Genomic DNA, 27264 nt, shown 5'->3' on the forward strand with positions numbered 1-27264 from the left:
CTGCACTCGTGTCTTCCATGTTATGGATGACGATGTATATCTCTTCGGGTGAGACAAGATAAAGAAAGAAGCTGTGAGGCAAATGAGGGCATGAGGAATTGACAGGTTTAAAAGGGTCGACTTCCTGTACAGAAAATGAATTATTGAATGCATTTGTAATGTCACAGGTGTTATCATAGGTGTCGTCTCCTGACTGAATCTTTGTTATAAGGATATTACACGTAGTCCTGCCGAGAAAAGAAATGATTACATTCCATTGCTGTTTCCGATTATTGCCAGCACTTTCAATCTTGTTCTCGTAATAATTCTTCTTGGTGTCCTTGACAAACCTCCCTAAAATGTTAGAATATGTCCTATAGCGATTACCTAAACTAATGTTGAATGGCTGACTCATCGTGTTTTTTATAAATGTTATCTTTCTTTCGCAGACAGTTCAATAGGCTAGTGGTTATCCAAGGATTATATACAGTCGAAAACTTGTCTGTAAGCATTTAATTTAGTGTTTGCAGCGAGGGCAGTATCTATGATGTTCAAAAACTTCTGGTAAACAATTTCTGGATTTAATGTTGCTGATGCTGGTGACCAGTCTGTGCGACTGATTAGATCTATGAATAATGATTTGCTTAGCATGCTCTTAAAAGACGCAGACAGCAATTGGGCAATACTAGCCAGTCTCACCTGGAGAGCATGTTCACTGCAATCGTCTTAATTGGTGCATGGTGTACAATGTTCACAATTTGGCAAAAATAACAAATCAATCATTTAGATGTAGTCATGCATTATGGTAAAATTGACATATACAGATCTGCTAGCAGACATATAGGTGCACAGTCATCTTTTAGTGCAGTTTCACATAATTTTACTGCTGAACAGCGTATACATCAGAAGCTTATTGTGCCTTAATTCTTTAGCTCCCATACATTTTCATAAAAAATTGTACAAAATTTCCCCAATTTTTTTATTGCAGCAAATTCTGCCACATTATATCCACACTCAAAAAATATATAGTGTGTGCGATTTACATCCTACATTCACTCGAAATGTTAATGAAAAACGCCTATTTTAAAAAGGATGCTTTTCATCAGCATGCATTTAAAGCTCAAATGTAATTATCTGAACAGATGATAGCAAAAGGAATGGAAAACACAGAAGAATACATTCAAGGGTCGAAACTCGAGTGCACAGCATGAAGTGAGTTGTTGAGCATGGCTCATCTCTGGCAAGCAAGACCTGGACCTGGCCTGGACAACTACAGCTCGTGGTTGATAGTTAGAGTGACACTTAAGGAACATATTAAGTTGGGCTAGATTGAAAGATTATGCTTCTGTAACATCTAATTCGTGATTCGTAGCGAGTACAAAACTTCTGTAAGGGATAAAATGACAAAAACAAAAAAAATCAGAGTGGTGCCACCTATTCGTATGACGTCAGCACTGGTTGTTTCACAGAGAGAGGCAGAAAAGGAGGTCACGTGGGTATTAGGTCCACTTGTCCTTTTCATTCAAATTGAGGAGCAGCAGCGGGACTTTCGATTACAATTTTCTATGCAGCTAAGTCGTACATTGTCGGAATCATTCGGGAGGTAGTGGCTGAATACTGCACCAGGGAGGCCAATTCTTGTTCTGGTGAGGGAGTGTCTTTGTTGAAGCTTAGTGGGCCTTCCTAATTTGGTTGTACCTGGGTTAGTATAGCGCCCCACTCGCTCTCAGCATCTTTTGCATGTCTCGGGCGTCACTCCAGGCCTGCAGATGCGATGCGGTCAGAAAGGCCTTGCAAGACATGAAATGAGGAAGAGCAGCAGGAGAAGATGTAATAACAGTCGATTTAATCAAAAATGAAGGAGGCATAATGCTTGGACAACTGGCAGCTCTTTATACGAAGTGTCTATCGACTGCAAGGGTCCCAGAAAACTCGAAGAATGAAAACATTATACTAATCCATAAAAAGGGAGACGTTAAAAAATTGAAACATTATAGGCCAATTAGCTTACACCCAGTATTATATAAAATATTTACCAAAGTAATCTACAATACAATAAAGGCAACACTAGACTTTAGTCAACCAAGGGAACAGACTGGCTTCAGGAAGGGATACTCTACACTGGATCACATCCATGTCATTGATCAGCTCATCGAGAAATCTGCAGAGTACAGTAAGCCTCTCTATATGGCTTTCATAGATTACAAAAAGGCATTTGGTTCAGTAGAGATACCAGCAGTCATAGAGGCATTACGTAATCAAGGAGTACAGACTGCTTACGTAAATACCTTGGAAAATATCTACAGAGGTTCCACAGCTACCTTAATTCTACACAAGAAAAGCAGGAAGACACCTATAAAGAAATGGGTCAGACAGGGAGACACAATCTCTCCAATGCTATTCACTGCGTGCTTGGAAGAAGTATTCAAGCTATTAAACTGGGAAGGCTTATGAGTAAGGATCGATGGCGAATATCTCAGCAACCTTTGGTTTGCCGATGACAACATTGTTCTATTCAGCAACAATGCACACGAATTACAACAAATGATTGAGGACCTCAACAGAGAGAGTGTAAGAGTGGGGTTGGAATATTAATGTGCAGAGGACAAAGATAATGATGAATTGCCTGGCAAAGGAACAAGAGTTCAGGATCGCCAGTCAGCCTCTAGAGTCTGTGAAGGAGTTACTTTACTTAGGTAAATTAATCACAGGGAACCCTGGTCATAAGTAGGAAATTCATAGAGGAATAAAAATAAGTTGGATTACATACAGCAGACATTGTCAACTCCTCACTGGAAGCTTACCATTATCACTGAAACGGAAGGTGTACAATCAGTGCATTTTACCAGTGCTGACGTATGGGGCAGAGACTTTGAGGCTGACAAAGAAACTTGAGAACAAGTTAAGGACCGTGCAAAGAGCGATGGAACGAAGATTGCTAGGCATAACATTAAAAGACAGAAAGAGAGCGGCTTGGATCAGAGAGCAAACGGGTGTAGCCAATATACTAATTGACATTAAGAGAAAAAAATGGAGCTGGGCAGGTCACGTAATGCGCCGGTTAAATAACCGTTGGGCCATTAGGGTTGCAGAATGTATACCAAGAGAAGGGAAACGCAGTGGAGGACAGCAGAAGACTAGGTGGAGCGATGAAATCAGGAAATTCGCGGGCGCTAGTTGGAATCGGTTGGCGCAGGACAGGGGTAATTGGAGATCGCAGGGAGAGGCCTTCGTCTTGCAGTGGACATATAACAGGCTGATGATGAAGTCGTATATTAGCACACAGATATACTTCTAGCTGAATCATGTGTCAATATAACTCAGCTTAATATTTTCCTTTAATGTCTTTAAAGGGTTAAGGTGAAAACTGCCATTTTCATATGGCTTTGTCTGACTGCAGACCTCCTGCTGGAGCAGTGTCAAGATGGCCAACATTCACTACAGCTGTCTGACAGCAAGAGAAACTCTGCAGTTGAGCTGACCCTCAGCAGACACCCTCCGTACCCAGGCGACTCTCACTGCTCTCTCACTGTTAGCGCACCATGGGCAGATGGCTTGCTTTTTGTTGTGCGTATGCTCAACATGCGCTGGGATGCAACACGATGCCTTGACTACATGAAGGTACTCATAGCGCTCCTAATTGCCAACTTATTCCTCTAATGAACCTTACAGCAAAAATGAAATATGAGCCATAGGCTTTCATTAATTCAATATCATGGTCTCTTTGACTATAGTTGCACTACCTGGAAGGTTCTTATGTTCGAATAATTTTAACCAGATTTGTATGTCCACTGGGATGAAATTAATGAAAATCAGCTGCATAATAAAAAGACAGTGATGCATTCTGTAAAGTATCTTATCGGCAAAGCAGCATTGAATGACACACTGCAAGATGTAGAAAGCTTATTGCAGGTTACATATATCTCCTGTTACCTTCAAACTGTGCAGATATTTACAAAATGAATGTGGCTGCAAAATATATATATATATATATATATATATATATATATATATATATATATATATATATATATATATATATATATATATATATATAGTTGCATCGCTCAACAATACATGGTTACTCTTGTATGATACAAATTAGTTATTACCTTGCATTAGTGATTAATCATTTACGTTGCAGACTCCTTATGGACACATCTTCATAATGCAGATTTGAAACCTGTCATTCGTCTGTCAGTTCTTACATATAATGTACAACTCTTTTACAAGTGTGCTTTGATACATAGTGTCAGTGCCATTGGTTGGCAGCCTTCAACTTGCTTCATTACAGTCACATCATTTCCACATGTCTTTGGTTTGATAAGTATGGAAGTAAGTTTTTAGATTACTTCTTTGTCTCTTTTAACCTGTACACTGATAACCTGCTACCAGCTCTGATGTTTTCTTATTTTGTGAACTGCTAACGTGCCTCTGCTTATCTATGGCGCATGCATTTTCATGAGATAAAATGGACTGAGCTCAAACAGGTGTGACAAGTAAAAAATTAAATTATGGGGTTTTATGTGCCAAAACCACTTTCTGATCATGAGGCACGCCGTAGTGGAGGACTCCGGAAATTTCGACCGCCTGGGGTTCTTTAACGTGTACCGAAATCTAAGTACACGGGTGTTTTCACATTTCGCCCCCATCGAAATGCGGCCGCCATAGCCGGGATTCGATCCCACGACTTCGTGCTCAGCAGCCCAACACCATAGCCATTGAGCAACCACGGTGGGTGGGTGACAAGGAGTTCAAAGTACAGGGTCTTTAGTGGAATTGGACCAAATATATCAACCTTGCCCTCAACTTCATAGTAAAAAGAACTCGTAAAGTTTATGCAGTTAGTTAACCAACTTTAGCCTATCAATTACTCCTGACTCAAAATTAAAGTAGCAGTAGTAGCTAAATTTTAATTCAGTATAGCTTAGTAAGAATAAAAATGCTGTGTTTACAAAAGACATCAGGATTGTTCATTTAACGTAGAAGTTGAGAAAAAGAATATGAAGTCACAGACACGTGTGCAATATTTCATGCCAAAACTAGGCTTAAATTTACATGAAAAGTGTATACTGTATAGAAAGAAAGTGCAAGTGGGCCTAAATTTACCAATTTATTTATTTATTTTTACATACTACAGCATGTGCAGAGCTATTGCATGGATAGGAGTGGTTATACAAGAACAACAAAGAGGAAAGAAGGTAAATGATAAACAAATCAAGCAAAAATCAAGCGAAGCACAGCAACAAAAAATCAGACACTTAAAAACGTAGTTACTTACATGTCTGTAAGTGTGGATACAAGCTTATCAAGTGGCAGATGAGCGGGGAAAGAAGCTGGTTTTGAATATGTTCATGCAAATATAGCTGTAATGTTTTTGTACGTGCACATGGTGAGTCCCAGTTGACACTTTCATGCCAAATGCTGAAAAGGTGTTTCATAGACAACTGGAACAATGACTATTCTTTAAGGTTTTTGATTACTCATTATCTCAACACTCGGAGAAAGCGGTTAATTTAGCAAGCTGGACGGAGCAAAGCAGCAGTCTTGGTGGGGAAAGATAAAACAAACTGCCATTTTTTGAACAAATTAATTTTGTGTTTTTTATGGGGGCACCGAACAACATGACCATACTTTGATATTGGGTTTGTCAAGGCCTTATATAATATAACAGTTTAGTGTGTTTGGGTGTCTCCCTTAAGTGTGCGTTGTAAGTAACCAAATTTCCTCAGTGCTTTCTTACAGACCAAATTAATGCGTTGCCACCCTCGCCACCACGAGAGATTATGAGTGAAAGCAACCCCCAAGTACTTGTGCTTATCAATGATCCTCCTCCTACAAAAGCTGATTGTCAAAGTAAAATGTATAAGATTGGTAAAAAGCAGATTTAGCAGCACAATGCAGGACACAGAATGAACCATAACAACATAACAACAACAACAAGAACCAAATTGACAAAGCACTGTCCTTTCTGTGCCCCTGTCATGTTAAGTCTGCTTTCCACCATGACATGCTGACCAGCCCAATTGATCATGCCGTTAAGGTATCAGGCAAATGTCGAAAAATGTGGTTTCTGTAGCAGGAGCATCGATTAAGATGTTTCTTAAAGGAAGCACTATAAAATTGAAATGCTTCCTAATGTAGTTCCAGTGCTGCACTAAAGTACTCGAATGTAACTGGTATGCATGACAAGCCCTGTTGAGCCGTTTGGTGAATAGAGTGTGGAGTTTTGTAAAGGAACCATGCAACTAGCATACTGCAGGCATGCATATGTCAAAGAAATGAACTGTAAAGTAGTGCGACATGGAGCCATTTGTTTTATCTCCATGGAGGGAGGAGCAGTACAAGAAACGTGGAGTGAGGCAAGGAAAAGGGCAAGTAGTTTTCCCGCCTCCTTGCACATCTAGAGGCAAGGACACAATTGTGCTCATTGGCACACTTTTAAAAGCTGATAAGGCTCTGCAAGACCAAATGGCTGATAATATCTTTTCAATAGTTGACACAACTGTCAAAGCCAACTCCAGTATATTAGGTGAAATTATGAATATTGTGGGGTTTTCACCCATGCTCTTGGGACAAAGGAACGACAACACAGTAGTGCAAACAATCACAAGGGCATTTATTGCACTTAATTTTCATAGACTAATGCCTGCTAGCCGAGTTGCTATCCACAAAATGTGCCGAAGGGCGCGCGACAAATCGCGGAAGTGCGACTCACCGCGACCGGATAACGAGCGAATATGTTCGCCCCATGTTGGACACCAAAGCCTGGTCGTTCGCACGTACGGTCACGAGAACGGTGGAGCGTTCGAACGATCGTGTTCGTCCATTCGGGGTAGGCCTCGCGAGACGGTCTCGCAGAAGCATGGATCGGCGCACGCGCAGAACGTCCTTGCCGCTTGCCGATTCCGAGCCAAAGAGAGAAAGAGCCTTCTCCTTTTTGCGCCCAAGTAACCCCGCCGTTAGATGGCGCTAGCAGAGCAACGCTCGCGCCATCTGTCGTACTACCCTGCAAACATACCGACCGTCGCAGTAAAGCCACGTGGTGAAGCCGGATTACAGGTGAAGGCAGCTATGCGAGAAAACATATCAGGGTACGTGTGGGAGTTGCGCGTCCCCACAATATATGTGATCTTCATGCAACATGTATTAATAAGCGTGCTCACAGTTTGAGCAAATCCTCAGATAAGAAGTACAAAAGACAGTGTGCGCTAATGAAGTCTGCTAATAGCAGCCACAAAACGAATGTACATTTACTAGGTTTTCTTGTTGCAGTCATATCAAATGCCATTACATATTTGATATTATTAACTTCACTGCAGCTGACTGACAATGAAAGGGTCTTGCTGGCTCCACTATGCACATCTCGTGCCATTGGATCTCGCTTTGTTGCCATGCGAGAAAACAGGATCACGCTGGTAGTGGTGACCTCGAAGTTAACTCCAAGTGGAAACTACACTGGCCTCAACATATTATTCACTGGTTATGTCAGCAGTAAGTGTCTTTAAATTCTAGCTTTGCCCGTAAGAAAACAAATGTCAACAGCAAGTCACATTTTCGATCATATATGGCAAACGTAAAAGATGCATTTAGAATCATCTAGGAATTTCAGCCCAATGCATATTTACCGCTACATGTTGTGCATGCCTGGTAAACGTGAGTGTTTGTATTGCAAGTAATATTAATCTGCAATGGCTATAAAGGCTACAACACGCGGTGCCGTGTGTTGTCGTTTCTATGTCTGTCCCTGTTTTTTTTATGTGCTATTGAGGATCCCAGAACCAAGGAAAGCAATTCTAAATGTTTTAAGTATTATTATGAATGAATACAACTGAAATTACTCATTGTATAGCTTAATACTCAGGACAGTCTTCAATCAGTGATATGCTTACATACACATAACCATTCGGTTTAAGACAGGAATATGCCTAATACTATATAAACCAATGTGGCGGCATGCTTCTATTGAATTCACTTTAACTTCTAGATTTTCCACCTTTGTTTCAATGAAAAGGTGGCAGTCGGGAATGTTGGAAGGAAGCAAGTGTGAGTGCTTGATACATTGCTGTCAAGAATTCGAATTAAAAATTTTAATTAAATGATTCACAATTATTCACAACACATAGAAACTCATTTTGAAGGCTCCCCTGGCAAGAAAGCTGTAAACATACAGCTTGACAGAGGCCAGGGGGCCAGTAGCCAGCAGTAGTGGCAACCAGGAAAGCCACAATATTAATTCATATTACATGCACATATCTGTACAGGACAAGAAACCAATACAAATGCAAGGCAAATACGTTCGATCAGAATGAAAACAAGATTGTGATAACCTTTATACAAATTGAAAATTCAATACTCTTCACACACTGTAAAGTCTCATTAAGCTTGAACCCCATTAAACTGAATTTTTGGATTTGGGGAACAATATGTGAGTGTTTGGTTGGTTACTCATGGGCGCATTGCAAAAGAACTCTGCTTAACAAGACGAACTTCTGCAGCTGCCAGTGACGCCTGATACTCAGCTCAGTGGCAGGCCCAGATCAATTGTCGGACTCAAAGGAGGTGGCTCTGCTAGCTAACTGTGAAGCAAACATTGTTTCTGTGGACATAACTTACTGTGTCAACGATGATGAGGAAAGCTGCAGGGCTGACACAACGTAAATCATAATTGAAGAAGCCCTTGATATATGTGCCTGTGTAGGCTGATTAATTAGGTAAGGACACTGCCCATGCAGGAGCCACAAAAACCAGCATCACACATTTAATGCTCTCCTTGGTGTTCCTTCTTGTATTGTTTTTTTTTCGAACGTGAGTGCACCAACTGATTTTTAGAAAGCTGGGCAAAATATATTCAAACCTCGTTATAACAGAGTCACAAGTGATATAAAAGTACTTTTATTACATGCAATATTTGTTATATGCATGTATCCATTACATACTGATACTGGCAAGAACCATTTTAGATTTACTTTGTTGGATTCGATAATTCACTATATCTGTGTTTGTTATATTGAGGTTCGGCTGTATTGGCTTTTATGATAGCACAAATATTTTCATTGTACTGGTAAGCAACAATTGCTCAATAGATTAAGTAATACCGGTGTCACACGAGGCATTTCCGATTGCGATATGAGATCTATTTCTACAGCTTGTACAATGAAGCCAATCAAAATTGATAAATTCAATCCAGATCAAACTTGATCGCAATCAAAACTGCCCCGCATGACACCGATATAAGTGTGCATAAAGCAATTCATTGTGTCATGCACTCTATGTCACGTAATCACTTTTTATGTCTGCCTTTTGGTTTTAGTATCGTTTTCTTTATTACTTTGTGTCATGGATATTTGGGTACACCGGGAATTTGGATTTATTTAGATCACTTTGGTTAAGATGAGCAAATTTTAAAAGTCCCTTTGAATTTGTCTTAATAGGATTCTCTGTAAACAGCAGTGAGGTATAGAGTAGCACACAATTAACATATCATATGTGGCATGTAGTGATAGTGACTTGAAAAATTCTAGCAAGTAAAAAGTTTATGCTGCGCATTTACTGAACCTTAAGCTTGAAAGCTTAGAAATAACTCAGGCTTGTAATTCACCCTGCCTATGTCCCCATGACATAACTTTTTCAGCTGTTGATGTGGGGAAGTGTAACCTGCAAATTATGTACTGATTTGAAGGCAACCAGCAAAAGCCAACTCTGGCAGTATAGAAAACTGGATAGATGGCAATCTTAATGACTTCTCACGTTTTCAATGGCCTACCTTAGAAGTGCTACAACCATGTTTTGGTGTTGCTTTGAAATATAGTGAACTGCACACAACTGCTTTCCTTCATTCCTTTTGTGGTTCATTTTTCTGGATTGTCCTACTAATTCTTTACAATTGTTATTTATAGTACAAAGTGAAAAAAAGAAAAAAGGATGGGGGCGGGGGGGGGGTGGGGGAGTAATAGACAGAAGGCATATATTTGACTGGAAGTTTCCTTTAAATCGGAGCAGTTTTAAATGCTCCACATGGTGAGAAAGGCATGCCTGATTAAATTATTTTTACAAATTGACACAGAGAAAAAGAAAAAGCCATGTGAACAGGTGTGTATGGAACCTTAGGTGGAATTGCCAAGAATGCTGCATTTAAATTATAAGGGCTATAGATATGTAAGCTATTGTGTTCGCTACTGCCAAGCTGCTACATACAACCAGTCAAGGAGCAGCCAAGGTTATCTATTGTTCTCAAAGAGCAGCATCTACAGTGCTTGCAAAAGCAGGTCGCAAGCTACGTGATCAGACAGTACTTCTTGTCCTCCATGAGGATGGACATCACAAATTATTATTAGTACATTAATCGACTCTTTTAGCAACGCAATAGGATGAATTATGTTATGGCATACTGCAACTCTGCATTGAAGGATCAAAATGGTGGTCAAGTTTTCAAGCAAAGTGACATGTATTTAGGTGATGTTTTTATAAAATTGCAAGCAATCTGAAATGTATAGTCATGCACGGATAACTTGTACATAGTAATTTTTTTTTTAGAGTTGCAAGGGAAGACAGCATATTTTGTGTACTGATCAGGAAGCAGCTGCTGCCTATACAATAAACATGTACATTCAGATAGACATGTCCGAAATGGCAGAATTAACTGCATGAACCAAGCATACCTTTTATCTGTAAAGTATAGCCAGTGCAGATGTTTTTCCTAGACAAGGTGAAATGGCTAGTTAAACTGACCAGATCACCTTAACATATCTAAGTGGTAGTTCTTAGCTGGATGTCATATACATTAAAAACATTTTTTGTGAACGGTGTCAGAGGAGACAAGTGAAGTTCCCAATTCTTTTCAAGTACTTGCAAGAATATGAGCCTGTTTGTATCAATTTATTCTTTCTAAGAAACATTAACTCTGTACAAGAAGAACAATGAACGTGCAGAAATTTTGGGTTCGTGCTTTTTATCATGGATAAGTGACATGCTTATAAGAGCATGCACATGCGTTTAAGTAGAAGCAGGCCCTTCAGGTATTGTTGTTAGATCTTCACTTTGTTCTTGGACTCTTTACCACATCTGGCCAGCCCTTTCACCATTACACAACCATACGTCATCACCAGATCTGCACATTTTATAGTCTCTCTTGTCAATATACAGGGTGTTCCAACTATGATGCACCAAGCTTTAAGGGGAGACGTGGCTTATATATGTATTTTTTATTTTGGTTGCAAAATTGAGTTTCATCATTCTACTTTCACGTGTAAAAAAGCCAAGGTGTTACTCAATCCAGAAGATTTTGAAACATTATTCTAATTGAGGCATGGTAGCTGCATGGGCCTTGTCTTTCCATTCGTGCTCGACTGATGAGGATCACAACCATAAGTTTTGTACAGACAGTACACCAGCTTTACTGGTGTAAGAACAAAATTAAGCGAGCACTAGCCCTGAGGCTTGAGCTGGCACTAGTTCATTCTTCAATTTTCACCAGTGTTCAGCTGAATTCATGCACTGTTGTAGAGATTGCCACTTCTATATAGCCATGTATACTTTGGTTCAACAAAGGCCACAAAGGCTTCAAGGAGGTTCTACAGCAGCTGGGCGTCCTTTCAACTAAGGAGACAATTTGCTCTGAGCAACCACACAGACCAGAGAAGAATCTGAGAAATGTCTGGAAAACAGACAGCTGAAGCGAAATCTCGATAACAGTGCAGCATAGAAAGCCTGCCTGGAGGAGAAGGCTCGGAAGGGTTATGAAGGTGCCACCTACGCAGCAGGAGAATGTTGAAGTTCTGCACAGTTGCAAATAGCGGCCTACATTCCGGCATTCTTTTACGCAAATTCACCGTCTCAAATAGTAAAAAGCACATTTAGAACTTTCCAATTTTGTATTTCTCCTTTTACCATTTTAGGCTGTTCTAACTGCTTGTACATCAGAATTATTTAACAGAATGTGACTCAATCTCAGCCAAATTCTGTATGCACTTGCACAAGGATATGTAGAATGCAAGTTTCTAGGTCTTATTGTAATTTTTCAGAATTTTAATCATGTGCTTGTGGAAACTACTCATTGATGTTCACCATAATATTAAATACATTTTATTTAGTGAGGCACTGAAACACTTTTCTAACTAAACATACAATGACATCACTATTAAATTACGTTGCCTCATGAATTTCCTACCACAAAAATTTTTTGACTCCTTCAAGCACAAACAAAGTTAGACCAGAAGTTAGTTACCAGACTGATAAGTAGCTTTATCTCTCCTTTCATTTCCACTAGCATGCTTGAATTAAGCTACACAGGGGAGATGGCAAGGGCATGTAAAGGAGGCGCCCCTGGCTCGGCCGAAATGTTGCATGTCTGTGGTGAGACAGCTCATGGCCGCCGAGGTATCTATGCTACGCATTTAATCTTTGAGGCCAAGCACAGCAGATGCAGCAACGCGCAACTGCTGTGTGTAGACCGGCAGTGCAAAAATGAAATGGCTTCGCTATCTTTTTAAAATTGCAGACATATATTTTTTTCATTTCAACTCAAATGAGCAATAATTGTATTACTGAGAATGTTCTCGCGATCACGAAATCAGCCAATAGCTGTTGTGGGCTCCCCTGCTTGCAATGACGCTGCGTGATGGCACTGCAAAGGAAAGAGAGCAAGGAATTTTTCACTACCTTTTACACAAGATTGTAAGTTCCCTGCTGCATACAGTGCAATGCTAGTTGGCTCACATGTTCACAGGAGCCTCGTGAACATATCGGCAACGTTTTCCTACTATGTTCAAAAAGTGTGTCAGGGCCCCTTTAAGTATGAAAGGAGAAATAAACTTTATTTTAGGACAACAGATTTGAGGCCTAGGCCTCTCTACCTAGATGACTGCCTCAAGCCCTTGGGCCTTGGTGGCATCTTCGGCCTGCTGGATTGCCTTAAGTTGGTCTTCCGGTGCACAGCTAAACATCGCGGTCTCCCACTGCTCTCTGGTCTTGTGTATTTTATACTGTGTGGGTGTGCGAGGACAAGCCCAAACCATATGTTGTAGGTCCACCCTTTCTTTACAGAATCTACATCTATCCGTGTAAAGGTCCAGGTAGTAGTGGTGGTGGTAGCTAGGCCACCGGATTTGGATATGTATCTGTTTGTAAGAGGCGCCATATCGTCCCTTGCCATATACTTAGCGAGGAGTGTTCTGGGGCGAAATGGGCCCTTCCCAATTTATAGTGTTTGGTGATCTCATTAAAGCTGGTCATCCGGTCTCTCTCCGTTCCCAGTATTTGCATGTGACCTGCTCGGCTCGTCAGTTCTCACGCCAGGTTGTGCGCTATTTCGCTCCCAGGAAGGGAGGAGTGTGCGGGTATCCATATAATGTGAACGTCTCAATCTTCACGAAAGTTGTTTAAAATTCTCAGAGCTTCCGGTGAGATTCTTCCTTTGGCATAGTTCTTGATGGCTATCTTGGAGTCGCTGACTACGATGTTAGCCTCCGTTATGGACGGTTTACAAAAATACTGGTGCAGATGCGTGAACACGGCTGTCACTAGCGCCCTCTGCATGGTTAGATGCAAAAAGCAGACGAACAACCAACGCAGGGGAGGCGCGAATGTGATCGCTCTCTTTTTGTGATAATGCGGTTAGTTGTGTCGCGTATGGATGCTCAAATTGCTTCAGTCCACTCTCGCACCCACAGCGCTGAAGCTTCGTTTGTTGTACGATAGGTGGCGCTCACTATTTTGCAAACCGTCCAGTGCTAAGGCAGCCTCCTCTGCCACCTCTGCCTTTCCTGTTTTTACAGTGTCACTAACTCTGGAGTCACCCTCTTACTTGTATACTCGTACCACCTACTGACATACTCTGTCTATTTGCATACTCCACCGCATCCACATTTGCAATTGGTTGTTCACGAGGAACAATATATGCTGTTTTATAATGCTCCCCTATATGCCTGGTATGAAGCCGAAACTTTGACCAGCAACCATACTTTTCCCACTTTCAGAGGTTACAGAAAAATAACCAGATAATATATTGAAGAACTAAAGAAATATTTGAAAATACGAGATTGAACTCTATATTCTCCATAAATTTCATTCAGCTAGCTTTATTATTAACAAAAGTGAATCTCTGAGGTGCACTTACCCTTAAAAGGAGACATCACTTTACACAAAGTAGATCTAATTTGCAGTAGAACTCAGCAGCTGCCATTAAGCTTTTTTTTTTATGACATTCAGTTAGGTAAATATAATGAATTATACAACTCATTAATTGCTCTTTTAATTGTTTACAATGATAAAAATCTTACCATTATAAAAAACACTGAACTGGGTTGTTTTCAGTGAGATTTTATTTGTGTGCTTTTTTTTGGCTGAATAACAAAGTCCAGGAAATATAGAATAAGTTGAACGTTGATATAATGAACATGCATATGTAACAAAGTAAATTTGAAATATTTCTCACCTATAGTGCTGTGTAATGAATCTATATGGTTATGATGAATATCAGATACATATATATAACAATATATATTTTCATGCCAGCATCGTTATAATTAGGTTAGACTGTTTACCATGTGACTATGTGCCTACCTGCACCACAAAAACAGTGCTCTCAGACAAACTCACTGGAAGGGTCTCTCTGGGGCTGGAAGAAGGTATTGCAATGCGAAGATAACTGAGGGTACAGTCGTACACCCATTCCATGGCATGCTGACAGCTATCAGCACTTGTTCTGTACCAGCACCCAGTTGACTTGCTGTCTCAAGCAGGGCATTACAGATAAAGTCGTAGTTCTCTCACTAACTTCTTCCTTTTCTTTTTTCTGTGAACCCAGTGAGCCTGTTCAAGGGTGCTGCTTTCTTGTGTGGTTGCGTACTTAGTCATGTGGTATTTCTGATTATTAGTTATAATTAATTATAATTACTAATTGAATGTCATGAGCAAAAGAATTACTGGCAGCTTCTCAACTCGTCCATGAACAATATCTACATGATTTTGTCCATATTAAAATAGCCCTCCTTTTTTAGAGCTTGGTGCATGATAGCTGCGACTCTGTCTGTCTGTATGTCCGCCGGTCCGTCCGTCTCTCCCTCTCTGTGTGTGTTTCTATAACTTTTATAAAGTCACAAGAGAGCTACTAGCTGCCAAGACAACTTACAGCTGTTTTACAACTTCACTCTTTTGCTTCAGAAAATCGGTGCAGTCCAAATGACATGTTTCTCTGCATAGAATCAAAGGTTTGCATTTCCAAGGCCCTGTATTGTGATGGAATCGATCACTGTGGTGATGGAACTGATGAACCAGAAGACTGTGGTGAGATAATTTTTCACTATTGACAGCAAAGAATTGACACAAATGCATTCTCTGCCTGGCTTCCCTGAATATCTATTTTACCTACATACATTACAATAACTAACTAAGGATGTTAAAGAAAGTATAATGGTAACTAGGATTGAACTGTGGACCCTGTGAATGTGAAGGTAGCATTGTACCTGTCACACCACAGCCATGCCTTGAATGCAAAGAGAAAAGCATGTTGTTGTATGTGTTATTCTACCTCATGAAAAATTGCTTTCCTACAGCCAAACTGAAAGTACTTTGAAATAACTATTTTCGTTGTAAAAGCTAATCTGTAGTTAGTGGTTAGCTGAACAATGATTCACTTATAAGTGTGCCATCGCATAGCACATGTAGGTAAGCCGTGTTATGCTGCTAGCCTTGTGAATCAAGATATGGTGCAGTCAACTGTGAAAGAGACTACAAAGTAGCTCAGTGTGGTTAGCAAAAAAAAGAGTTTGTGAATAATGCACAAGAACTCTCACAGTAATATCTGGGCATGTGCTTCTTATGAACTGCACATGTTCAGCTAACATTCTTTTGAGCATTTTAAACTGGTACGAGCGCATTATGAGTAGCAAGGATGAAAGTATTAATGATGATGCCATAGTGGCACAGATCAGTGACCTCCATGATCAACTAGATGGCTGGAAAGACTGACTGGGAAGAGCCAAATTTTTCAATGAGACTGCTGCATATGGTAATGTGTCAATGAAGCAACATGGGCTAACAAGCTTGTTGATTTGTTAATTACGGTGCGTAATGATGCAAGAAGTGTCCGGAATATGAGACCACAATGTGGCCACCATTACACTCACCCTTCCAGTGCTGGCTCCTGCTAGATGCAACAAAGGAATGCTGTACTTGTACTCAAGAGATAGTTATGCCAAAAATCATGTGCATATCTGAGCCAGGACTGAAAGCTATGTTACTAGGTGATGCCAGCAAGGCGTATATTCACTCTGGTCAACTTTCCAAAGCTATCGTGTCGTCACTTGTAGGTAAGCATATTTAATTTACCCATGTTTCATAAATGACCACAGCTGACAAACCTTTCATGAATGTCATGGTTCAAAAGGTATAAAACACAACTCGTGTGTGCAGAAAGCACGAAAAAGGCATGGAATAGTGAACTTGAGCCCAGGCTACCATGGTACAGACGAATGCCATAGTCAGTGCCAAGGAGGTTTACTTTCCTGAGCTGGCAAAATTGATTAAATACAATACAAATTAGGCATTCTGGAAGCACATATTCAATAAACAAGTATACTATTATTCACTAAAACAATAAAATTTGTCAGGATGAAGACAAGGACAAGTGTTTTAATAGTTGCTTTAAGTTATTTTCTGCGAAAAACCACTACACGACACTCCTTAATAGTTTTACGTGCCACATTGAAGCCACACCATCTCTTGTGATGATCGCACCAGTTAGAGTACCTAGAAATACTTAGACAGATGTAAGCAAAATAGGCAGATTTAATATCACCATAGCTGTCAAAATGGTTGCTCTCTTGCATGTATATTTTACAAAGCTCTTGAAACAGGAGTGCTTCCATAGGATTGAAAGTAACATTGCTGTTCCAGTGTCCAAAAGTGGATTGAAATCTGCTGTTATTAACTATAGGCCTATTTTGTTGTGATTAATTTCATGTAAGGTATTGAGGAAGCATATCATGTACATGCAGTGGCATCTCCAAATATTTGGAAACCAACAACTTTGTCTTTAAGAACTGATATGGCCTTAGAAGGGTGTTTCTTGCTCACCTCGGCGCCTTGAACTCTAGCACGACTTCATAAGCGCAGTGTAATACCGAGTTTATGGTGGACACAATACTTCTCGACTTCCAAAAGCATTCAACTTAGCTTCACATGAATTATTAAAATATAAAATGAGGACACTATGTATAAGCAAAACTATTAAAGTTATATTGAATAAATTGCCTTAGTGAATGTGAACAGTGTGTCGTCTTGGGTAGTAAAATATCTATGTCAAAACGAGTTCTGAAGTCCTGCAAGGATTAGCTAGCATTAGGCCTCTTGCTAGTTTTAATTCTTAAGATACGAATCAAATACAAACAGTCAGTATCTAATATCAACAGTCAAATGTAGATTCATATATTTACGAGAGGAATATTTATTCTGATATAATTAGGTACCATGCCTGTACTGACTAGTGTAAATAAAACTGCTAACTATATCAAACATATTAGATTAGTTTTAAATACAAGATCGCTTCTCAAGATCACTAAATACAATTCATCATTAGTGAACTTCATGAATCAATGGCTGCTGTATGACTAACTTAAAAAAACAAAAACAAATAAATAGTCGTTGAGAAATGATCAGAAGTAGAAATGAAAAAAGAAAAGCTGTTGAAGGACTTGTGCACCATAGACACATGTAAAAAGGCCTGTTACAAGGGAAACATGACTGGTTGTAAAGTAAAAAATAAAACTGCTACATATCTAGATTTCCAAAAACACTAAATGACATAATACAATACATAAAAATTACAAGTTGTCATGTAGGCTTTCGCCAGAAAACCTAAACCAAGGATTGTATTCACGTTTTGTTTCTGCATTGCTTTAAAAACTTTTGTTGTTTCACTTCTGATACACGGACGCGAGCACCATCTGCATGGTGTTGTTGCAAGGAACCGAGCGCAGCGTGCCGCTCTATGAATGGTAGAAATGCTGGAAGAGGATTTATGTTTCAGTTTCCATATAACAGAATTACGTTTTGACTCGTACGCTGCGAATTGTGAGGGCCAATGCAGCAGAACAACTGAGCGAGTCGGAGTGAGTGTAAAAAGGTTGCGATGTCCAGCTCCCGGAACTTGACCACATACTGTGTCGCGATGTTACAACACAGTATCCTCCTGGGAAACGAAACGTAAACTGGCAGTAGAAAAGCTATTACATTAAATTATTAATGGTGCTCTGAGGCTTGTCACTATTCTTCTAGCGTTTAGAGGCCTAGGTCCATTATTTAACATGAAAAATGAATAGTCGAAATATCATGTCAGTACCCGTTTAGAGAAGCTATAGACACTTTTCATGATTACAAATAGAGTTCCTACAAGACTTTAAGTTAAGCCCTCTGGAAGAACACAAGTTACAATAGCCTTTGGTTTTATAGAACTCTGCAGCTGGCACTGCTCTAGAGTTGGAGTGTTCGACAAGTGAATTTTATTGCGAAGTACTACAAAAAAGTCCATCCATGAGCTCGACGCACGGTGCACATTCTTTTTATCTGAACACATCAAGAATATGTGCCTACAGTGTACTATGCAACAAAGTACTTCTTTTTTTATTGGCTAACTTGATTGTAAAAAATGCAGGACAGGAAGTTGTCTGGGGTCCTGAACACACTGCTGCCACAGAGTGGAGAAAAGGGTCTATATCAGAGCTAGTGCTTATAATCTCATTAAATGGCCATTCCATATGCAACTACCTCGCATTTGAAGCTATCAGCCTATCAGCCACATGTGCAACCTCATTTGCAATATGCTAGTGTTGTGTGGAATCTTCACTTAGATAATTATTGATAGCTTAGAAAGACTGCAAAATCGTGCAATTAGATTTATGTGCAAACAATATCCCCAGGGAGTCTGTGTAACCAAAATTATAGTCAAGGGTAAAACGGACGCCAACCAAAAACACAAAAAGAAAAGAAACCAAGATGTTTCGGCTCCCATAGGGGGGCCTTGTTCACAACGAACAAGGTTGTTCTTGGACTGCGTCCGTTTTACCCTCGACTACGAGCAATCCCAACCTGACGAGTTTTCGTGAAACTCTTGATTTTAACCAAATTTATGTTCTTGCATTAGATCACTGCAGATGTCTTGCACTCTGCTTTGGATAAATGTGCTGTTTTTCACAAAACAAACAACTTCAAAAATTGGACGGGACACTCACCATCATGTGTGGAACCTGTCCTATCCTGCGTCATTCTTAGTTTTGTGTAAAACAGCACATTTATTTTTAACAGTGTATAACCAACTGACCCCAATCGCAGCTTTAATCTTTCACTCATCAAAACTCGACTAAAATTGAGAAGGGGAGGTATCTGAGTCCACCGTATTATATGTCAGCCAGGAGAGGACACAAGCACAAAATACAGGACAATAGTGTGCATCACTAATTATAGAAAGCCCTTTTTCCCCAAAACACTTCTCCGAGTGGAATTCACTTTTGTTGCATGTAATATAGAACTCAACGATGATTCTTTTGTTGTCTTTGTCACTGAACTGCAACCGCACCCTTAACTTGTGTTTCTCAACAACTATCTCAAAAATGTACAGGTGTTAACTGCTCCCTGTAGATCTCACTTTCATGTTTTGTTGTCCCACCATTGAAATAGCATGTGCATGCATGCACTGGTCAATTTATTTTGCTGTAATCTTGGCGCTGCAGAAAACCTGTAAATAAAGAAACAGCAATGTCAGAACGCTTTGGAGTAGGGAGGCCATGCTCACGCAAAGGCAGGAGGACATGGCACAGGTGGTGAAGACAGCTTCTAGCTATATTTCAGAAGGCCCACCACGTGATGGTGGCATTGCAAGTCATAGATCCTGATAGTAAAGCCTTGATTCCACAAATGTGCAAATCTAGATTGTAAAAGAATGACTTTTAAAACCTGTATTATCTCTAATATACATACATTCACACAAGTAAAAAGCTTCACTATCTGCGCTTTGCCCTAATTCTCCTGTACACATGCTCAGCAACATGCACAAACCTAAAGGAGCTTTTGTTCTAGCAAAGTCCACCATTTGTTGCTAATTTATATCAGTCACTGAAGATTCTCGCTAGAAGCTATGCATATCATGATGCTTCCATTGTTCCACAGTTCACATGCTCAGACATTAGGAAAACAATTAAGATATTAAGATGCGAAGTAGGGCTCGAGCACAGAGTATTAGAGAGTGTATGTTTTGTCCACCTGCAATGGTGTCTCAGTGACTATGGCTGAGCACTAGGTTCCTGGTTCTATTCTTGGTCATAGAATCTGCATTTTGATCAACACAGAATCATAGAAAACTCATGTACACTCATGTACATAAAAGAGTCCCAGCTAGTCAAAAATTAATCCAGAAACCATCAGTACGGTTGCCTTCGATCATAGTGCACCTGTGTCTTTGAGATAATTGATTCAGTCATTCAATTTATCTTGCAGATGTGTGGCACATTAAAAATGAGCACGTGGTATCTAAGCTAGACTGCTGATGCACCAAAGTGATACAAAATATAATTCTCTGAAGATCAAGCTCACTAGCACCACAACTACTACATAGCCCATGGTTTTCACTATAGACTTAATTCAACAAATGTCAAAAACATCATGGTGTGTTTCTATATACTATGCATTTGTATGTGTGAATAAGCAACTAATGATTTGTTTCCCAGAATGTACGTGTTGCATTCATGCTGTGGCCAATTATTTTGAGAGGATCTCTGACAAAATAAGATGCTTCATTATTGTGTACCCTAATGAACAGATGAACCCATCCGTCATGCCACAACTAAAGCTTCCGACAAAGAAAGCACAAAAATATCATAGTTTCACCATAAGGGTCAAGCAATGAAGATAGCAACATGCCAGACTATTACACAAAGTGTAAGGCTCATAGCTGTAGTGGCAGTATGAACTGAAGTGAACATAAGCTGGCTAAGTAAAAACGAGCTGTTGTGCTAGGGGTTCTCCATTTGAATCCTGTCATTGGACAATTTTATTTGTTTATTAATTAAAGCTGTCTTTCTTAGCAACTTTACCACTACTCCCTGGGCCGATACTGGAGGTAGTGAACAGCCACGTCAATAAAATTGCATCATTTTCAGGTTTGAGCTCCGTTATTGTTTTGCACTTTGAATATTTAAGTCTGAGAACAGTTAAGATAGAAGGCACACTCTGTCAGTGTTTGGTTTCATGACATTTGTTTGTGGGCTGTCATTCTCAAAATTCTGAGGAATAATTTTGTCAAAAATGCAAGACCTGGTATGAGCAAATTTAGTGAAAGAATGGTGTGGCAATATAAACCGCATATACCGCATGTCATATAGGATGGCATGGCATGTAGCATACATATACCTAAATATATACAGAACCTCACGGCAATGCAGACGGCAGAAATTCACTTGGAGTGTCCGTACAATTGCTGCAGCAATAACATATCGTCACATGCGATACCACTGAATTCTTCCTTAGAGCTCGTTTGCGCGAACATCCCTTTATGTCATCAAAGCGCTCTTTTTTTGTGTGTGCTGCAGGCCGCGCAACGCGACACCTGATTTTTGTGAATTATTGCATGACATGTTGAACTCATTAGTTCTACAATTCCTGCATGCTCCTTTGTTTCTCTTAAGAGACTAACTTTCCTCAAATCGATTGGTCAGGTACCGGCCCTACGAACACTGTTAATTTAGGTTCAGATTTCAATTTCACTCAGCTGGTCACCAAACCAACAAGAGTAGGCCTTACGTCTGCTAACGTGTTGGATTTGATCCTGACCACGACACCAAACTTAGTGCACTCACTGACTTATTTTCCTGGTCTTAGCTACCATTGCTGCCTTGCATTTACCTTAAATGTCGCCATTTCACCCTGAACTACTATAACCAAGACAATAAGAAACTACAAGAAAGGGGACTATGCAGCAATAAATAAGGAACTGGAACAGTTTATTGATAATTATATGCCTGGCTTTTCTGACAGGTCAATCGAGCAGAATTGGAGCCTCTTTAGAGACTAAGTCGCTTCATCGATCGACAGGCATGCACCACTACAAGCTATATCCAAAAAGCAGCAAGCGCCATGGTTTACAACAAACGTAAAAAGGCTTCTTAATAAGAAAAAGTACCTCTTCCATTCTGCAAAGCTCTGCAGCAGTGTTTTTCGTTGGCACATTTATCACGGAGCTCTTTCCGCATATCGCTCTTCTATCACAAACGCCAGGAGTGACTATCTCAACATTATGCTTCCCTCGCTATTGTCTACTGACCCATCAAGGTTTTGGAAAAGCGTTAAACCAATGAAAGACACTGTAATAACATTTACTAATACCGATGGGTGTGCATTGCGCAACGAAGGATGCTGTTCCATTCTTAATGGTTTTTCGCAATGTTTTTCCGATTCACAAGCAATTTCGGTGCCGCAGCTATGTGACAGCAGGTTTTTTCCAATGGATTTTCTCGTGATTGAATTTGAAGGAGTCATTAACTTAATCCGGAAACTTAGGCTGTTGTCTGCCTGCGGCACTGATGAGATAAACGTGAAATTTCTGAAAAACACTGACGTGTACTCTTCAATAATTTTGTCACACATTTTCATGCAGTCTCTCCAGTGCTCTACTTTGCCAGCTGATTGGAAGGTGATTCCAGTCTTTAAATCCGGTAACCAACACACTGCCTTAAACAACTGACCAATTTCTTTAACAAGTATTCCCTGTAAGATGCTTGAGCATGTAATCTATTCTAACCTTATAACATTTCTTGAAACCAACTCATTCTTCGGCAGGTTCCAACACGGCTTTCTTAAGCACCACTCGTGCGAAACTCAGCTTCTGTCTTTAACGCATGATGTAATCTTAGCGCTAGATAATAGAATTCCGGTTGATTTTATGTTTCTAGACTTCGCAAAAGCCTTTGATAAGGTGTCACACCAACTATTACTACTGAAGCTCAGCAGACTGAACATCGACCCCAATATTCTCAAATGGATAGAGTGCTTTCCGACTAACCGCACTCAGGACGTAACAGCTAATGATTGTTCCTCACATCCCTGTGCAGTTAAATCTGGCGTTCCACAAAGCCCAGTTTTAGGTCCTTTGCTCTTTTTAATACATATCAATGACCTTTCGTGTAACATCAAGTCATCCATAAAACTGTTTGCAGATGACTTTGTCGTGTACCGTAGAATAACTCACGAAAACGACAACTACCTTCTTCAAGCTGACCTTAATCGCGTCTCTGACTGGTGCAATACTTGGCTAATGACCCTTAACGTAAATAAATGTAAAAGTATGGCAATCTCGCGTTTTTCTAACACTTCTGAACCTTTTACCTACACCTTGAACGGAACTAAATTAGAGCAGGTTAGTACTTACAAATACCTTGGTGTTTACATATCGAATGACTTATCATGGCACTCTCACATTAACTACATTACTAACAATGCTTGTCGTATTGGTTACCTTCGCCAAAACTTTCGCCAAGCACCAGCACACATTAAACTACAGCTATATCAAACATTAATCTGTCCAAAGCTCGAGTATGCTTCAGCCATATGGGATCCAGCTCAATCAATGCTAATTGACACCTTAAAATCGGTTCAGAACTCTTCAGCTCGATTTATACTCAATAATTTTGCTCGTACTGCCAGTGTCACCTTGATGAAATCCACTCTTCACCTTCCAGACCTGGTAATGAGAAGAACGATTTCCCGACTTTTGCTTTTTCATAAAATTTTCTTTCGTAATCAAGTACTTCGACAGGAATTCATCTCAGAACCTGCTTACTTTTCATCACGTGTTGACTACCCAAATAATGTAGCCGTCCTTTTGTGCCGCACTAATCTCTTTTTTACATTCTTTTCATTCGAAGACAAGTAGAGAGAGGAATCACCTTCCCCCCTCCATTGCTGCCACTGAGGACGAAGCGTTGTTCAGGTCTGCAGTTACTGAACACTTACTGGCGTAGCTGCAAATTAATGTTTTTTTCCTGTAAATTCTTTTTGTTTCGTTTTGTATTTGCATTGTACCCACCCCCTCTGTAATGCCCTCTGGGTCTTGAGGGTATACAAATAAATAAATAAATAAATAAATAAATAAATAAATAAATAAATATCCTTTTGTTGACTACCGAATACTTCGATTTGCCCATCTGATATTTTCTTGCTGCAGTAATTGACCGTTGTATCATGCACAACACATGACAACATACACATAGGAGCATGATGGTAGTGCTTTTCAGGAACAATGAAAAACCAAAAAAAGATAGCATACAGAACACAAGTGCATTGCTAAAGAGTGCTACATAGTGAGCTATAGCAGAAACTGTCACTCAATGTATCCCTTCATGTTTTACTTCTACTTATTGCTCTCTTTGAAATACAAGTGCACTTTATCAGTAGGCTTTGTGATTTGGTTGACCAGCATATAGAAAAACAAATTTAATAAGGTATATCCAAAGCCAACAGTATTTATTGATACTACACCACTTTGAAGGCAACTTACAAATAAACCCCTATGGCCAGCTCGTTCTGTGTTTAGCTCAGTTTATAGATGAACATGACCAAGGCTGCTACTCTTTATCTGGTTCACAAGGTGTATTAAAAGTAGGGCTGTGTCAAGCAATGCTCGTCAGAATTTTACAAGTCACCTGGTTCAGATCATGAACACCAATAAGCACAGCACGGATTCTTTTAAAAAACATATTAAGTCTATTAATTTTTGCCACTTGCTTTACACATTTTCACAATACTTCTGGTGTCTTTAAGGACAAACAGCTCACATGCCATTGCTTACCACATGCAGAGACCATAAACCGGCACACCTGGATTGAGTGGGCTCCATTGCTGAGCTGGTTATCTGTGTATGGCCTCTTCGGCGCAGTTCTCTTCAAAGTGTACTCGAAGAAAAAGCGGTCCATCTTGGTGCTTGGGAACCTGTGACCCCCGACTTGACAGTATTCCATTTTCAAGAGTGTGCCCACGCACTGAATGACCGTGCAAGAAGTCCCGAGCCAGGTATTCAGAGTGTATCTGAATCGGTCTCCATCATCGCAGCTGGAAGACCAGTTTGTGTTGCTGTTTGTCAGTATAAAAGGTTACCCATCACTTCTGTACAAAATTAGATGCTAGTAACAATACTGAATGCGTGGCTGTTACCGCACGACAGCACACTTCACCTTTAAACAAGAGGCCCACAATTCGATAAAACCCAATTTGAACATTCTTGTGCTCGCCCATTTCAATTGGTCGTTTCCAATGTAACCATATACAAGGTGTCCCAGCTAACTTTAGCCAGAGTTTAAAGATATGTAAATGCCACAAAGCTGGACAGAACCAAGGTAATGTTCTTTGCCGTCGCTTGCAGATACTCATTAGTTCTATTCATCGTCTAATTAAGTAATTTGTCTTAATTAACTGCCTAAATATTATAATTATATGAAAAGTGTCAATGATGAAATTGTAGGGCTACATAAAGGTGTTTTTCCGAGCGTGAAAGAACACTGTGAATACACGCAAAGGGCCTTGAGCGGCCAGTCGCACGGCAATGTTGCGTGCATTGAGTGGTTCTGTCCAGCTACGTGGCATTCACACATTTTTTAACTCTGGCTAAAGTTAACCGAGACACCCTGTATAGTCAACTACAGCACTGCAGTAAAACCATGCCAGGCCTTGGATACGTACCCTCAGCCACCAAGTTTTTGGAGGCAGCCATAAGAGACAGAAAATTTGTCTCAGACTGCGCATTCATTCTCAGAAAGGTGGTAAATACTTCCCAGCAGTGAGCACATTGCTTGCCTGAATTCCAGGTCAAGTGGTGAAGTAGCGAAAAAACTGAATGGTTGAACTTTTTTTTTTTTTTTTCCAATTCGCTGCTTTGAAAACTTGTGGTCAGTTGGACCGTGCTTTGTACAAGAACTCCTGCCTGTTCATGCACTTTTGCCAGCAAAAATCTCCAAATTTGATTAACACTTGTGCGCATTGTTTCATGATCTGAACAGCTTTTTTTATGTCAAGGCAATTTCATGAAGTGTATTATGTAGTTGAAACGCCCACTACTGTTTCTTGTGCATCTGTGTTCAGGGCGAAATTTGTGGACTTAGAAAAACCATGCAATTTGCCTAAAATGCAAGGGGAGGGGTGGAATAAAACAAAGAAAAGCAAAAGAAAGAAAGTGGTACCTTTATATTTCCGCTTAAGCTGAATATGGAGGCTAGTAAAACTGTATGGCATAAGTGGAATCCACATGTGCTGCAGAACAGCCAGTGTCCCCCCCCCTTTCCCTCAACAGAACAGTTCTGGCACAGGGCTGTTTTCCTGGGAAGACATTGGATTGCACTGATACGTCATTGGCATGGGACACATTGCTTAGTCGATGAATGCATTTCATATCACAGAAGTGGAGTCTTTCTGTGCATTGAATGGATATGGCCCTGCCGATTTAAATGTTCATAGTCGTAGAAAAATTGCTGTGGAGAGGGTTGTTTTTCCAAGCGGAATTGGCATCATGATTACTTGTTCGCGCAAGTTGCTTAAGCAGCTAAGCTGGTTGCAAACTAGTTTTTGCTGCAAAAGTTTAATCTGCTATACGTACATCCAGGCTTGGCAACACACTAGGATGCTGCCGTTAGGCAATGTAAGCACCCAGTTGGCATTTGATGACGAGCAAAACGGGGAATAACATGAACTGACGGACTATTTTGTTGCCAGTCATTGCACAGCCACCTACACACATATCCCAAACGTGACCCCTACAGTGTTACCCAATGCAGGTGGCAAAAAAAAAAGGCTTGAAGTCTGAAAACAGCTGAAACTAGCAGCATTTGCATAGTGCAACCTTAAGGAAATAAATCCTAACCTATAGGATAGCCTGCAGTGTGTCAACTTGCCCAAGACTTTTAAACAAAATTTGTAGACCGGAAGTTCAGCAGCAAGCCTTAAATTTTGGCTTCTAGTGTAAAACCTTGTGTGCAATTATGTAATTTGCACACACACACACAATAATTGCATCTCTACAAAAGCAAGATTAAAGATTTACCTCATATTGCTTTTTTTTTTTTAACTTAGTGGGGCCAAATTGGAGCACTGGATTGTATCTTCGTGCTCAAGGCTACACAGTGCAGGATGCTTGCGAAAGTAGTAGTGCTTAAGTATAGTGCTTAAACAAAGTGAGCTTTGCAGGAAAAAATAAAGATAGAAAAAGGAAAAGATGATGGTGAAAAGTCGCTTGCCCTCCCGAAAATATGT

The 27264-nt window shown here is 40.1% G+C and overlaps 1 protein-coding gene across 4 annotated transcripts in view; it reads left to right on the plus strand.

Annotated features, from left to right (window-relative positions):
• Positions 1 to 27264, plus strand: part of LOC126542370 (uncharacterized) — a 51125-nt gene that overhangs the window by 3168 nt on the left and 20693 nt on the right. For 3 of the 4 annotated variants that reach the window (XM_055077209.2, XM_055077208.2, XM_050189420.3), the window contains 4 exons: positions 3380 to 3600; positions 7302 to 7473; positions 15142 to 15264; positions 24824 to 26883. In XM_055077209.2, the coding sequence (XP_054933184.1) occupies positions 3380 to 3600; positions 7302 to 7473; positions 15142 to 15264; positions 24824 to 24960 (653 nt within the window). In that variant the 3' untranslated portion in view covers positions 24961 to 26883. Of the gene's footprint in view, positions 1 to 3379; positions 3601 to 7301; positions 7474 to 15141; positions 15265 to 24823; positions 26884 to 27264 lie in introns of those variants that run through there. The other variant, XR_008614910.2, reaches the window with a different exon arrangement.

Source organism: Dermacentor andersoni, chromosome 2 (assembly GCF_023375885.2).
Source record: "Dermacentor andersoni chromosome 2, qqDerAnde1_hic_scaffold, whole genome shotgun sequence".
In the NCBI taxonomy this organism is placed as follows: domain Eukaryota; kingdom Metazoa; phylum Arthropoda; class Arachnida; order Ixodida; family Ixodidae; genus Dermacentor; species Dermacentor andersoni.